At 44.4% G+C, this 13,900-nt stretch overlaps 1 protein-coding gene across 2 annotated transcripts in view; it reads left to right on the top strand.

The window, feature by feature from the left end:
* LOC135898658 (trichohyalin-like) overlaps positions 1-11,618 on the top strand; it is a 33,477-nt gene extending 21,859 nt beyond the window's left edge. For both annotated transcript variants that reach the window (XM_065427732.2, XM_065427731.2), the window contains exons 8-11: positions 1,800-1,952; positions 6,738-6,871; positions 8,532-8,616; positions 11,269-11,618. In XM_065427732.2, the coding sequence (XP_065283804.1) occupies positions 1,800-1,952; positions 6,738-6,871; positions 8,532-8,616; positions 11,269-11,412 (516 nt within the window). In that variant the 3' untranslated portion in view covers positions 11,413-11,618. The remainder of the gene's footprint in view (positions 1-1,799; positions 1,953-6,737; positions 6,872-8,531; positions 8,617-11,268) is intronic.
* The last annotated feature ends 2,282 nt before the right edge of the window (positions 11,619-13,900 follow it).

The following is a 13,900-nucleotide window of genomic DNA, read 5'->3' on the forward strand; positions in this document are numbered from 1 at the left end:
AAGTCGGGTCAGTGGCAGTTGTAGGCAGTTTTTAAAGATGCAGTCAACTTCCGTTAATTCGACCCTGTTGGGACTGACAAAATTGATCGAGTTATCCGGCAGGTCGAATTAAACGAGATGCAGTAAAAATACCATTCATTTGGCAATATTTTCATAATTATAACACGTTGCCAAATAAAACATGCGCCCACATTTTATGGGTCCAAAGTAGTAAACTAACATAGAAATGACATTTCTATGACCCTATTCTTTAGCAAGGAAAATGTTGCAGAATGGTGGCCAGTTTCATAAAGTCAGCTTCGCCACATGTTATTTATTTTAAGAAGACAGCTTCGCCACAGTGCACACTTGTTACGCGGGAAAGCATGCAAACGTTGCGAAGATGGTTTTGGTTTTGTGTCCGACTGCACCGCCCAGGCAATTCTCGGCCCAATATTCTTTTTTAAAAAAGGTGTGCTTTAGAATAGGCTCAATACTGTAATCAAACATTGTGTGCTACAGTTATTGTTTGAAAATCTTCCTAAGGTGGGCCAAAAATAGGCATTTTTGACAAGAGATGATGTGTGCTCAAAGCCCTAAGCTCCTCCAAGACAGGCAGTGCCAGTAAAGGGGTCACTATTGGCGTCCCCACAAGGGTCATGTGCGTGCATGCTGACAAGTCTAGTTCGTATTACCCAATGAATGCCAATGTTACGATAGAGATAACGAAAATTTGGGCCTATAGAAATGCATGGGTGCTAGCGGGAACCTTCGCCCGTGATCTAATTAACCAAAAAATCAAATTAACTCCAGTCGAATTAATGGAAGTCTGCTGCACTGCAGGAATTAATACAAAAAAGAAGGACTAGTGTGAGAGTTGCAGTGTGAAATTTGAAGCTCTGAAAATGACTTTTTTTCCCCACCCTTAACCCACTCCAAATTAATTTTACGTAGTGTGCTCCAAAAACAATAAAATTCAAACAGCGCTACATGACAGGACCAGAAGGAGGAGGAGACAAACACAGTGCTGTGTTTTTCTCCTCCTCTTTCTGGTCCTGTCGTCTAGCGCTGTTTGAATTTTATTCTTACCATGGAACACCAACTCGCCCAATCCGTTGCCCTTCTGTAGTCCAAATACAAGACTTCAATGCTTCGAAAATTGCTCCAAAAGCTGTTTCAGCACTCTCACTCTTAAACTATAATAAAGCTCAATGTTGGTTTTCAGTTGTAAGGTAAGTAGGTAATGCTAGCAGGACTGGCGTTGCATTCAGCAGCTGTCTGCAGAAGCAGAATGAGGACTATTGGTATGATTAATGTGACAGTAATGCATTGGCATTAGTTTTCCCTCTTCGAAGGCAGGGTGTTCTTCGTAACTTTTAACTATACAGAACACAGAACATCACTGTTATGACTATCGGAAGGTGCGACACTTGTCCAGGACAAGTTTTGGGACCGAAGTGGATCTGCTGATGCCTGAGCTGTGCGACGTTGCATTTCAGTGAGCTGCATGCCCCACTTTAGTCACATGCCTCCTCCCCTGTCTTTCTTTTACTGGTCTTCATTTTACTAAAGCACTTCATAAAAATAAATTTTACAATTTCATTTGCGAGGACAGCGCCTGTCCTGTAAGTTACCTTTTTCATTTTCCTTGTTTTGCTGCACTGCCCAAATCAGCTATGATCCTTCCTTTATTTTTTTTTCCCTTCAGGCAGTCTGACAGTCAGTGCAATCAGTCGAAAGAAATTACTTTACCTTGATGACCTACCCTGGGTCAAATAAATGCACACTTTCTACACATCGCAACATTTTTTATTTTTCAGAATGAGCTAGACGCACAGAGACAACTGCACCAGGCCATCGATGCCCTGGAGAACGACCGGCGGCAGCAGGCGGCACGGCTCAAGCGGCACCACGATGAGCGCAACCGGATCATGCGCTCGCGGCGGCTCTCCTACAAGCACCGGCAGCAGCAGGTTAGTCAGCCTGCTGCTTGTGGGTCGGGATGCCACAGGGGAAGGAAGAAAAAATGTCACGTGACAATGTGGAACCCTTGTCACGAGAAGCATAAATGACAGGCTCATGGGAAATAGGCCCTGACCTTGTGATAGGCAAGCAGAAATTTCTGGCTGCCGAGTGCAGGGAGAGTATGGGAGAGAGTTGACTGGAGAGCGGGTGGCAAGGCCAGATCCAGATCGGGACGAGGGCGTCACTGGAAGTTGGTACGAACCAAACAATGCCTTGAAAGGTCCGGCAACCTTGGGGGCCTACTTCTTAAAAGCCAAGATGCTGGTAGGCCTCGAAAGGGGCATCAGAGGAAGCTGGCTTCCCGAGGTTAGCTGCCTGACATCATGCTCCCTCCTAGTTCTTTTTTTCTTAATGAGAGGTAACCAGGGCTAGGTTCCGGTCGTCATCATCTTCGACCTACTTACATCTACTGCGGGAAAAAAATGCCTCTGTCAGTCTTGGAGTTTCCAATAAAAATCGCTAGAGGGAAATGTGTGCCAGCAGCTATGGGAGTTGCAAGCATTATGGTTAGTACAGTAGAACCTCGTTGGTACCTTCCTGATACGTACGTTTACCTGGCGCCAACGTTAGCGATCAAAAAAGAAGAAAATGACCCAATAAAGTTACGCTCATTATTAACCGGTTCATACGTTGCCGGAAAACACAATTTTTCGGTACCAACGTTCAGTACCTCACCAAACTGCGATCGTATGATATGTTTTCTGTCTGCTAGATCCCATGTAAACAAGACATTGCGTGAGGCGTGCGCGATCGAGAACAGTATATAGCTGCCCACCACGGCAGCTTCACCTCAAAATATTCGCCCGCCCGTCTCATGTGAAAACGCTGGCGTGCAATCAGTTTCTCATTTTGTTACCAGCAAATCTTCTCCGGGATCGTCGCATGCAGCATTCACAGCCATCACCGCCAATTCTATTGCGATAAGCATCTTCACCTATCTGTTTCTCAGCGCATGATGCCATCAGAAGTATAGTGCACACTTTTAATAGGTGATAACTGAAACGCGCTGCCCTTCTCTGCTGCAGACTGCAATCATATATGTTTTCCAGCCACTAGATCCCATGTGAACAAGGAAAGGCGCGAGGCGCGTGCGATTTAGAGCAGTGTATAGCCTCCCATCTCTTGTGAACATGACGGCGTGCACAGTTTCTTATTCCGGTACCAGCAAATCTCCACCCGGGATGTCGCGCACCACATTCACAACTATCGCCGCCGAACCTGTTGCGATACGCATCTTCATTGGTTTGTTTTACAGCGCGTGGTGCATAGTGCCATTGGCTACGTGCTACACGCTTTCAGTAGGCGATAATCCAAATGCGCTGCCGTTTCCTGCTGTAGGCTGGGTGATGTGGCCATCAAGTTCCGCTTCGGCGGTATCCGACATTGCCCATCAGCTCGATTTTGGATCGGTGTCCTGTCGCCCTCTCAAAACACCATGCAATAGGTAAACAACAAAATGTGTCTCGGGCTGTCGGAGCACCACTGGCTCCATGTGTGTCGGTGTCTTTTGCCGCTTTGCATTACATAGATGTCAACAATAGTTGAGTCTGTCAAATTCTTTTAGTTACTTCGGATAGTATGTTTTCCCGGTTAGTACATTTTTCTTGTTGCTTTTCCCAAAATGTATATTTTACTGTGCTTGGATTTGTGTAAAGTTCATCCTACTGACTTCAAACCACTTTGCGAATTTTCAGGTTGTCCACATTGAACAATATGTGTTACAAAAGCAAGAATTTGGAAGGATTACACATGCACGCAGAAACTCGTTGCCTTCGTACATTTAGGAAAATGTGTTTGCTTGAAAATTAAGGAAGATAATGTATAATGCGCAATTCCACGAGAGCTTCCGATGCCATAAACACAAATGTTAGGCAAATGCATGCATGTCAGCTGTTATTCCCATGGTAGCTGGACGATTGCACTGCTAGAGTTCCCTGTAGTAAGTTTTTTACAACATTCTGCATGCCCAGTGATTTCCAGTTACCCCTGTTTTGCATCAGTTTTCTTCACACCACCAATTGATAATCTGTGTCACTTGCTTAACTGTTTCCCTACCGTGGAGAAAATGACCTCTTGTTCAACGTTAGGCTAGATTTCTTTTTTTTCTGAAGGAACTATTCAACTCGAAATTGTGTGCAATACAGGAATGGAAAGCAGAATGTTCTTTCCAGGCATAGAAATTTTATTTACGAGTTCTATGCAGTAACATAATATATTAATTGCCAAAAACAATATTGTTGACTAAAATTTAAAATACGCTTGTACGTGAAAAGAGAAAAAATGCTATAAAGATTGTGAAATACACAAAATGTTTCACCATCCAATTGCCAGTATCTGTGAAGAAATCAAAATTTTCGTCATGAACAGTACTCTCGCTACAAAAAATTTGCTGAAAGCCCTGTAGTTGTGCGTGCCATGTTGCAAAGTGGTTCCTTAATGTAAAGCACAGTGGAACATTGCAGGTCTTACAGTAAATGTTATTTTTTGCATGGTTTCATTGACTTGGCATTTTTTGAAATTCTGGTAAGTGCTCATTTAACTGGCCGATGTTAAATAACTTGAAATGGTGGGAGAGCCCAAACTTGCAGTGCAACGTCATTGCGCTTTGAATTCATTCAAAATAAAATGGCAGCATCCTCTGACTCGCTGCTGCTCAGGCCGTTGAAAAAAAAAAAACCAGTCAACTGCAGACACTGCAAAAGCGCAAGATTCGCAATTTCTCTGAGCGTGCACATTGTTTGCAGGGCTTCGCACTTTCGATAAACTCCGACGTCTCTCAAGCGTGTTCGGAAATCGCCATCATGCGAAAAGAAAGCTAACTGTATCGAAAACGAAACTGTAGTTTTTATACGACAAGCTAGATGGCGCAATGGGATCGGGAGGGCCACGGAAGGTCTTGAAAATGGAGCTCGAAAGCATAGTCAGCTGGCTGATAATGCTGAATGGACACAGTAGGGAAACAGTTAATGCAGTTGGACCACTCGTTAAATGTAGGCATCCTGCCGTTGCTCTCTCTCTTCCCCTTGTTTATCACTTTTGGCAGCTTTAGCAATTTGCAACATGCTTACGTCACATTTATTTCTATGACATTGCGCACAGCCCCACATCAGTTAACCCTTTGAGGGTTATGTTCTTTTCAAGAAATGCATCATCCAGGAGCCACATTTTTTAATGGCAGATAGAAATTCTTCAGTGACCTACTTTGAGAAAAAAAAAAAGAAAGCTGAAATTTCTTTATGTGACAATAAGGCGACAAAACTTTTTTTAAAGTGTGCAGTTTTATGCAGTTTATTGTTGAATATGTACATAGATAAACAATGTTGTGAGCGCATACGATTTGTTTCCGTCATTTTACATGTATGGCAGTGACCATTAAAGGGGCAAACTACAAAAAAAAAATGTGTGCTATTCCTCTTCTGTTATCTTGGTGTAGTACCTGCAGGACTTTTATTAATCTTAATGTTTGCGGGTTGGCAGTCATGCAAGTGCTAGCACGCCTTTGCTGGACTAGATCCATCTGCAGTCAACACCACTGTCCTCTTTTTGCCTTCTGACAGTTTTTTTCTGTCTGCGTTAGAGTCCTTCAGGAGCCCCTTGCAAAAAAATTTAAGCAACCACTTTCGAACTCCAAGAAAGTAACTGATCAGAGCTGAAAGCTGTTGCATGGCCTCCAGACAGTACGCCCTGCTCCCTCAACTGCTATGTATGTGTGTTTGCAGGACTAAATAGGGTATACTGGTTTGAGAGAGTTTGTATCTGTATTCTGTGACGGCAGGCATTGCGCATAAACTAGGGAACAATAACGTGTAAAGAGACATTTCATGCTTCTGTGTCATTGCATGTTGTCACCTAGACTGTGCGCAAAACCTGTCACCATGTAGAAGCCTCAGTAGTGTCCTCAAACACTTCTCAAGCTTACGCTTTGTAGCATTTTCATGTGAAAGCATTATGTATGCCTCATGAAGAAGAAAATCAGGTGTCCGTCCGGCGTAAACTTCCGATGATACCAAAATCCATGTGACCAAGTGATGCCGTCACGTTCCCGGCGCTGGACCTGCTGCGGCTCGCACTGCGAAATCCCATGGTGAACAGCCACGGCGTCGGAGAGACGCCATGGCCCACAACCGAAAAAATTGCTTTGCCCAATTTGAAAATTGAGTTGCATCACGTTCAAAACAGACCTGGCCCACCCCTGAAACTTCGGCGGCCCATCCCTAAAGTTGCCTTTGCCCAATTTGAAAATTGAGTTGACCCACATTAAAAACCACCCAGCCCACTCCCAAAATTGAATTGACCCACTCCCGAAATTGTGGTGGCCCACCTCCTAAGCAGACCTTGCCCAATTCTAAAATTGAGTTGAGCCACGTTCATTACTGACCTGGTCCACTCCCAAAATTGAGCTGGTCCATCCCCAAAATTTGGGCAGCCCACCCAGAAAATTGACTATGCCCAATTCAAGCACATGACCGAATGAAAAGTTTTGCACTGCAGAGTCATACTGCTTTTGCATTCAGTGCACTTAAGGAGACTTCAGTGCATCTGTAACTTTTTGCTCTGAGGTCTCTTCCCCTCCTGTGTTTTGCGGGGAGTAATAAACTTTCAATTATGGATTGCAGTGCTGCACTTTGGTTGACATTTGTGTTGACTTACCAAGGATGAGCACTTTGGGAGAGCATTAATAAAAGCGGATGCTTTGTCTTGCCCACCTGTTTTGTTTCTTGTCTGTTTCGTAGATGCTGCAAGAAACGTTCAAGGAGAGCATCCGTGCACGGAAACAGGACCTTGTTGACATCCAAGCCACCGTGCGTGAGCGACAGGTCCGGGAGCAGGACAGGCACCAAGTCTACCTGGCTTCACTCGAAAACTTGTATCCTTGGTGCAGTGAAGTGTTTGCTTGCTTGTTAGTTTATTCATTCTCTCTCTCTCTCTATATATATATATATATATATATATATATATATATATATATATATATTTTTTCCCTAGAAATCTGCAAATATTGGGCAGCTGAATGTGTAAAGCAGCTTGGCAACTGCAGTTTGACGGGCATGGTACACAATTAAATGCCAGACTTTGTTTTTCTTCGTGTCTCTGTTGCATTAAAACCCTTCGAGGAAACACTTTGTGCACCAGTATCGGAATCAGCCTCAGCCATGCCTTTGATTAAACTTCCTTTGGGACTGGCTCATAGGGAGCTTTGCGTGAATATGGCCAGTGAGGGCTGTCTTGTGAAATTCTATTGAATTAAGAATGCTTATCAGGTGTGGGCATCATTGGCGATATCCACACGATGTCGTTCACAGTACGTTGCATTAAAACTTGATGATCATCAACCCTTGTCTTGTGCTGAGTGATTCTAAGTTGTTCCTGCAGATTTCCTCATTTCATCACACCACATAGCTCTCTGCCTTCCTCAACTGCGCTTCCCTTCCCTTGGCACCCACTCTGCGAATCTAATGAACCAGCATTTATCTAACCTCAGGCATTACATGGCCTGTCCAGCTTCATTTCTTCCTCTTAGTGTCCACTGGAATATTGGCTACCACTTTTTGCTGTGTAGTCTTCCTGTCTCCTAATGTCATGCCTAACATTTTTCGTTCCATCGTTCGTGGCACGGCCCTTAACTTCTTCAAATGCTCCTTTGTTAAACCTCCCCGAGTTTTCTGCCCCATCTGTTGGCACCGGTGGAATGCAATGTTTGTACACTTTTCAAGGACAGCAGTAAGGCACTGGTCATTTCCTGGGCAGGCCTGCCATATGTGCTCCAACCCATATTTCCTACCCAATCTCATCCTCATAGTGCCGGTTCCCTTTGAGCAATTGGCTTAGATAAACGCATGCTTGCACAGATTTTAAAGGTCGACTGCCTATCCCGAATGCTCATTCTCTTGTCAAGCTATCCAATATTACTGTTGCACTGAAACTTACGAGAAGAGGTACGGTGAACTATACTTGCAGACGACTTTCCATGGTATTGAAGGGAAAGCTACGGAGAGAAAACGCGTACAAGTAAGACAACTCTTAAAAAGAAATCCCATGTTCTGTCCGTGTTAGCTTGAGCTGGGGAAGAGAAAACATAAACATCTCATTTACAGGAACAAAATAAGACAAATCACACTACTCAGTGGTAAATATTACTTGTTCTGCTTCTTTTTTTTTGCATTTGGGCAAATGCAAAACCGTTGCTTGTGGAAGCTGCACTGACTCAGTATCTGTTTCAAGAAATTCAAAGCGCTTTAAAACTCTTCCGGCGTTCTTGGCGCAGTAGTACATGTGCAGTGATACAGTAATACAGTAATACATGTCCCTTCATTGGCAGTGAAAGTTGTCACTGAGTTTGCACCTGCAGGATCAACCTGCTGGAAGTTCTGTGTGGGCAACAAGAACAAAGATCGGTGACTGTCCTTTATAATCCTATGTAGGATTAATTAAAGTATTCATTAGATGTGCATATTGTTGGGGGTCTCCACAGGATGTTGCCGATGTATTGAGTGCCTCCTTGACCTGTAATGTCACGCACACCATAGCTACCAGACGCAGCTCTCTCTGCTCACGGAGTCGCTGGCCAAGGAGAAGGTGGAGATGAAGCAGCGAGCCGCAGCTCAGAGCAGGGTGAGTAAGACTGACGGAACGCCTTGCCTGAAAGGTTGGCATCGGGGACTGTTGCTTGGACAGCGTGTACTGAAGTTTGGTAGTGTGTTGATTTGGGGCTAATTGCGAAGGACTCATAGTTCAAACATTGTCATAAAGGAGGTTGCATCCAACACAAAAATACCATCGTTATAGTATGCAATATTTGTTTTATGTGTACGATGCTCAGCGATTCAAATGCAATACTCAGATCGCATGGCAGTGAAAGCTTGTTGCACTACCGATGAATGCTGGGGGGAGGCCAACTGCAGTGACTGTGCATCACAAATACTCTCTCCGTCGGAGCATACTGTTATGCATCAGCTCAGTTTCCTGATGCCTCTACACTGAAGACCACTACAACAAATTTACCTTCAAGGAATTTAGGCGTCCCCGATGGCTGATTTGTTGCTTTACAACGAACGACATGTGGTTGTGCTGCCGCTGCCCTCTGCAGAAATCACCAAGGCACGTTCTGCACTAGTACTAACGGCAGCACTGGCAACACACTTGATGAACGCACCGATGACAGAACTAGCCCTGCTGCACTGCTCCAGGAATTCCCAAACTCGTGTGCTGCTTGTTGTGATGCATCCGCGGGTGCGGAGGCCAACGAATACGATGCAGTTGAAGATGACGTGAAGAAGTCGTAATTGACGACCGACAACATCTCCAAAGCCGTCTATGGCAGAGACAATGCGAATGTGTCCAAAGGCAACATTGGTAAAGATCCTGTAAACAAACCAAGTGTAGTATTTTGATGGCAAGAGAGGCGATAGCAGCATTCGCCAACCTACCGCTTTACTTTGCGAAGCTCCTGCATTTTGCTGCAGAGGATGCTGTGAACTTTGATGCAATAAAGTTGGTTGTAGTAGCAAATTCCATCAGACAAAGTTTGTGCTCAGAAATTAGTGACTTAATTCACTTAGTCTCACCTTAATTCATGTTAAATAAAGGTTTTCTTGTGTTGAATGTGCTTATAGACTGCTGTGGTGGAACAGCTAGTGAAGGTTGTTCCAAGAGCAGACCTTTGCGCCATTGTGCTCCAAAATGCCATATTAGTGGAAAGTTTCGTCAAACCTGCGTCAAAGAAGCATAGAAGCTGCCTTGCTACTGAAACTGGAACCAAAACCTATAGCACATGACCCTCTGTGTCATGAGGTTGGCTGCAGTTGTAGGTTTTGCCAGATGAAATGTGTAGAAGTAAATTAGTGACATATTTCACTGTTGAATTAAAGTTTTATTTTGCTGTTAATGTGCAACAGCTTTATTGCGAGGTGTTGCAGTGAGTGCATAAAGTTTCTCTTTGCTCGAGGGGGGGTCTCCCACGCTATACATGGGATGCTCGTATGTGTATTTGTGTGTAGGCGGGAGAGGGGTGTGTACGTGTGCATATGTTACTGATCACTGTGTAAGGTATGGCTGGGCCCTCCATTAAACTTTCCTTGTGGGCTGGGGGGCCTGCCATCCCCTCCCCCTTCGAGTCCCCCTGACTTTAAGCCCTGGTTATGGTGCTTGATCTTTACAGTGAATTGTCCTTGGAACAAAAGATTTTGAAGGTCCCAAGGATTTTGTTGCAAAAGTGGTTGTCTCTGTTTGATGGGCTTTAATGGGCAGCCGTATAATAAGATACAGCTGCAGCTTAATTGGATATCTCATTTAGGATTCAAGTGACTGGTGCTGAAACAAGACGGGAAAGAAAGAGAGAGGTGTCTGTGGAGCATTTGGCTACATCTGTCATGCTTTAGTGCTGGTCACATGTGTTCAAAGTTGTTTTGAGGCGTTTTCTGCTGCGGCAACCATTATAAGCTTGAAACTGCTTGCCATTTCCGCCCATGCATCCTTTTCATTGTGCAGTTCTCGTCAGGCCACCTTCTCATCTTGAGCTTCACCCTCATCATGCGAAGACCTGCTGTGTTAACCCTGTGCCTATGGCGTTGTGCTCCTGGGCTTGAGGTCGTGGGTTCAGTGCTGGCCGCATTTTGATGGGGAAAAAATGTAAACATGCTCCTGTACTTGGATTTGGGTGCATTTGAAGGAACCCCAGGGGGTCCAATTAGTCTGCTATAGCGTGCTTCATAACCAGGTTGTGATTTTGGCACGTGAAGCCTGATAATTTTTTCAGCATACATTGAAGAAAAGTGGATCCTTGCCAGCCACTGCCAATGATGATTGGCAACGATTGGATGATTGGCTCTGCGGCAGTGTGCACTTGGTAGCTGGGTGTGCTAACCACTGTGCTACCTCACAGCCCTGGCACTTTGTGCGAGTACTTGTGTTCCATGCAGACTCTAAGGGTGGTGGCGATTGTGCACATACCTTGGAAGCCACAGCAGGCAGTACTGTAGCAGACGAGAATGTCTGCATTGCAGAGAAGTTGTTCTTGACAATATAGCAATGTACGCTGTGAGAGTCCTCTGCTACCACAGTAAACAAGTTCATAGCCAGAGGGTTCGTTGGAGTCTGGCAGTTTCTTTTTTGCTTTAATTACCCACCGTTCACTTGCTGTACTTATCTGCTGTTTCTGTCAACCATGTTTCCTTAGCTTGTCATCAGTATGGAAAAGATGCAGTCGTTGCAAAACTATTGGGTGCAGCTAGTTTTCTTACAGCTTTTCCATTTATCTCATCCCAGGTACTCGAGAGAATGCGGCGCGACTTCAAAGAACAGTTGGAAGCCGAGACACAAAACCTGTACCGTCTTGTGGCCCAGCCACAGGAGGGCTGGGTGTCCACGAACCAAGCCGTGCCAAGCCAGAAGCGAAGCAGACGTGTCTGAAGCTTACAGCACCAGACTACATGACCCTTCTTTCCATTCCGAGTCATCTTTTGCTGCCATCATCACTGCCATCATCACTGCCATCATTACACAATTCTTGGCCTTGAACAGGCCCTGTTGACGTCAGTCAGAAAATTTTTTCAACTTGAGTTCCGCGGCTTTTATCACTCGACCAAACTTAGGAAAATAAAGGTATTTAATTTCTGTTGGTTTGTCATCTTCTACATAGGCTACCTTTGAACAACCCCTTCAGGCACTATTTAATTCTGGCCTTTGAAAGTTCGCCACATATTCTGCATTTTTAGAGTCATGAAAGGCATCCTGCTGCACAACACATGAAACTTTCATTCTTCAGTGGGTTTTGTCAAGTTTACAGAATGTGGACTCCATGCGGGAACTTTTGAAAGAAATGTCAGGTGTAAGAACATCAACTATTTCATGTCTAGCACACCTGGAAAGTACCGGTCCAGCTACTTGAAGTAGTGTACGCCTGATGTAAAATTGTTAAAAAAAAACGAAAGAAGTGAACCTGTCCCATGATGATGTACTGACACTGAGAGCAAACACCAAGACCTTTCAACTCATTTTACTGAAACACCCACATATAGTACTCAAACTTACAGTACAGGTCCAATAGGAAGCGCTTCAAGATGTTTGCGATAACACTTAAATATTATTTTCATCATTGCTTTTGCTTTTGACGCACTATCTTGGCGTGCAAGGAGACAGCACATGAAGGGGATAAAGTGACTGGCTTGCCCTATAGGAGGCTTAGTTGGAATCTTTTGTTTTTTCCTGACACTGCAGAGTTTCATTACTAGAGTGCGATAACTCAGCCATCATGCATGCTTCACTGCACATTGCACAATGCTGCTAGATCACCGTCAGCAGAATCGTTCGTGGTTGAGAAAACGTTATTCTAAAGTTCATTTTTCCACTTTTTTTTCTATTTATTAATATTAGAGGTACTACATTGTTTCCAAATTGAGCATCACACATTGTTTGTATGCGCAGGTCCTCAAAACCAAAACTGACTTGTTTCAGCACCCGTGCCGGTAGTTTACGTGCTGGCCACGTGACGTCGGTGCACTGCTTGACACTTTAGGCGCATGCATTCATATTTGGCATGGCCCGATATTCGTGCTGCCCGCATGTCTCCCCTCGTGAGATGTGTAGAGCAGGCATGTACAGCCTCACAGATGCGTACAATGAGCATCATGTGGCCGGGCCTTTAGAGCAGTTAAATATTTTACGTTGATGATAGACATCCTTTGTGCATTATTTCTGGCACAAATGAAATTCAGCACTTTTAGCCATGTGTGTCGCGAAGATGTAGCTGATGTTTGGCAAGTCTCTCACCATGCCTGCCGATTTTCTTTTTATGTTCTAAATAACTGTTCTTGTTTGTAAAGTCCTGCCAGATGGTAGAAATTAGAGGCTAAGTGACTCTAGTTATTGTCATAAGATGATCTTGTAATGAGAAATGAGCTAGTGTAACAAGCTTAATATTGACCCTTTTTGCGGTGATCCCGTGGGCGTTGCCATGCTTGATCACTTGGTAATGCGTCCATTGTTTGCCTCAACTGCCTCCGTGTGTACATTGGGTGTGTATGGTGCTGGTGCGGCTTAGCAAACCTGTTTTCGGAGATATTGTAGACAGTGACTGGGTGGACGACATGAAGCTTTGGCCACAACTTCAGAGAACATGCAAAAGCACTTGGAGGCTTATTAAGCTATGTCCAAATGGCGCAAGCAGCGTATATGGTGCTCGTTTTAAAAGCGAGGGTAAATATGTATACCAAGCTATCTAAACTTTCTGCTCATGAATTGAATCAGGATTAGTGTGCTTTGCTCTTTGTTCTTTATTTGGCAAATATTTTGATGCAGCGGCTTGTCACATTTCCGACTCAGTAAATTTCCTTGGTGCGATCACTGTCTGATAATTGCTGCCTAATCACTCTTGGGTGCGCTCAGCTCCGAGAGAATTGTTCTTGCTGCGTGGAAGGCTTGAAACGTAGCCATTTTGTACATTGTAATACCTTGTAGCAAAGATGTATTGTCGCTAGTAATTCACTCACTCTTGTTGACCGTCACGAAACATTCAGCTTCAACCATTCGTGCGCTATTGGTGTAAAAAGTTATGGGGTTTTACGTGCCAACCCCACGATCTGATTATGAGGCACGCTGTAATGGGGTACTCCAGAAATTTGGACCACCTGGGGTTCCTTAACGTGCACCTAAACACAAGTACATGGGCGTTTTCGCATTTTGCCCCCATCTATATGTGGCCGCCATGAGCTATTGCTATAGACAGTCATTTACTGTGCGTTTATGGTGCGCATATATTCAAATGTACGCCCATTCACTTATTGACACATTGGGGATAGAGTAGGCATAAAATTTCGTGCCAGTTGGGGCACATTTGTGTAGATATTAGAAAGTCTCTACTGTGCACGAAACCTGCTATGACAGGAAGTGGCGCTCCTTC

This window comes from Dermacentor albipictus, chromosome 8 (genome assembly GCF_038994185.2).
Source record: "Dermacentor albipictus isolate Rhodes 1998 colony chromosome 8, USDA_Dalb.pri_finalv2, whole genome shotgun sequence".
NCBI lineage: Eukaryota > Metazoa > Arthropoda > Arachnida > Ixodida > Ixodidae > Dermacentor > Dermacentor albipictus.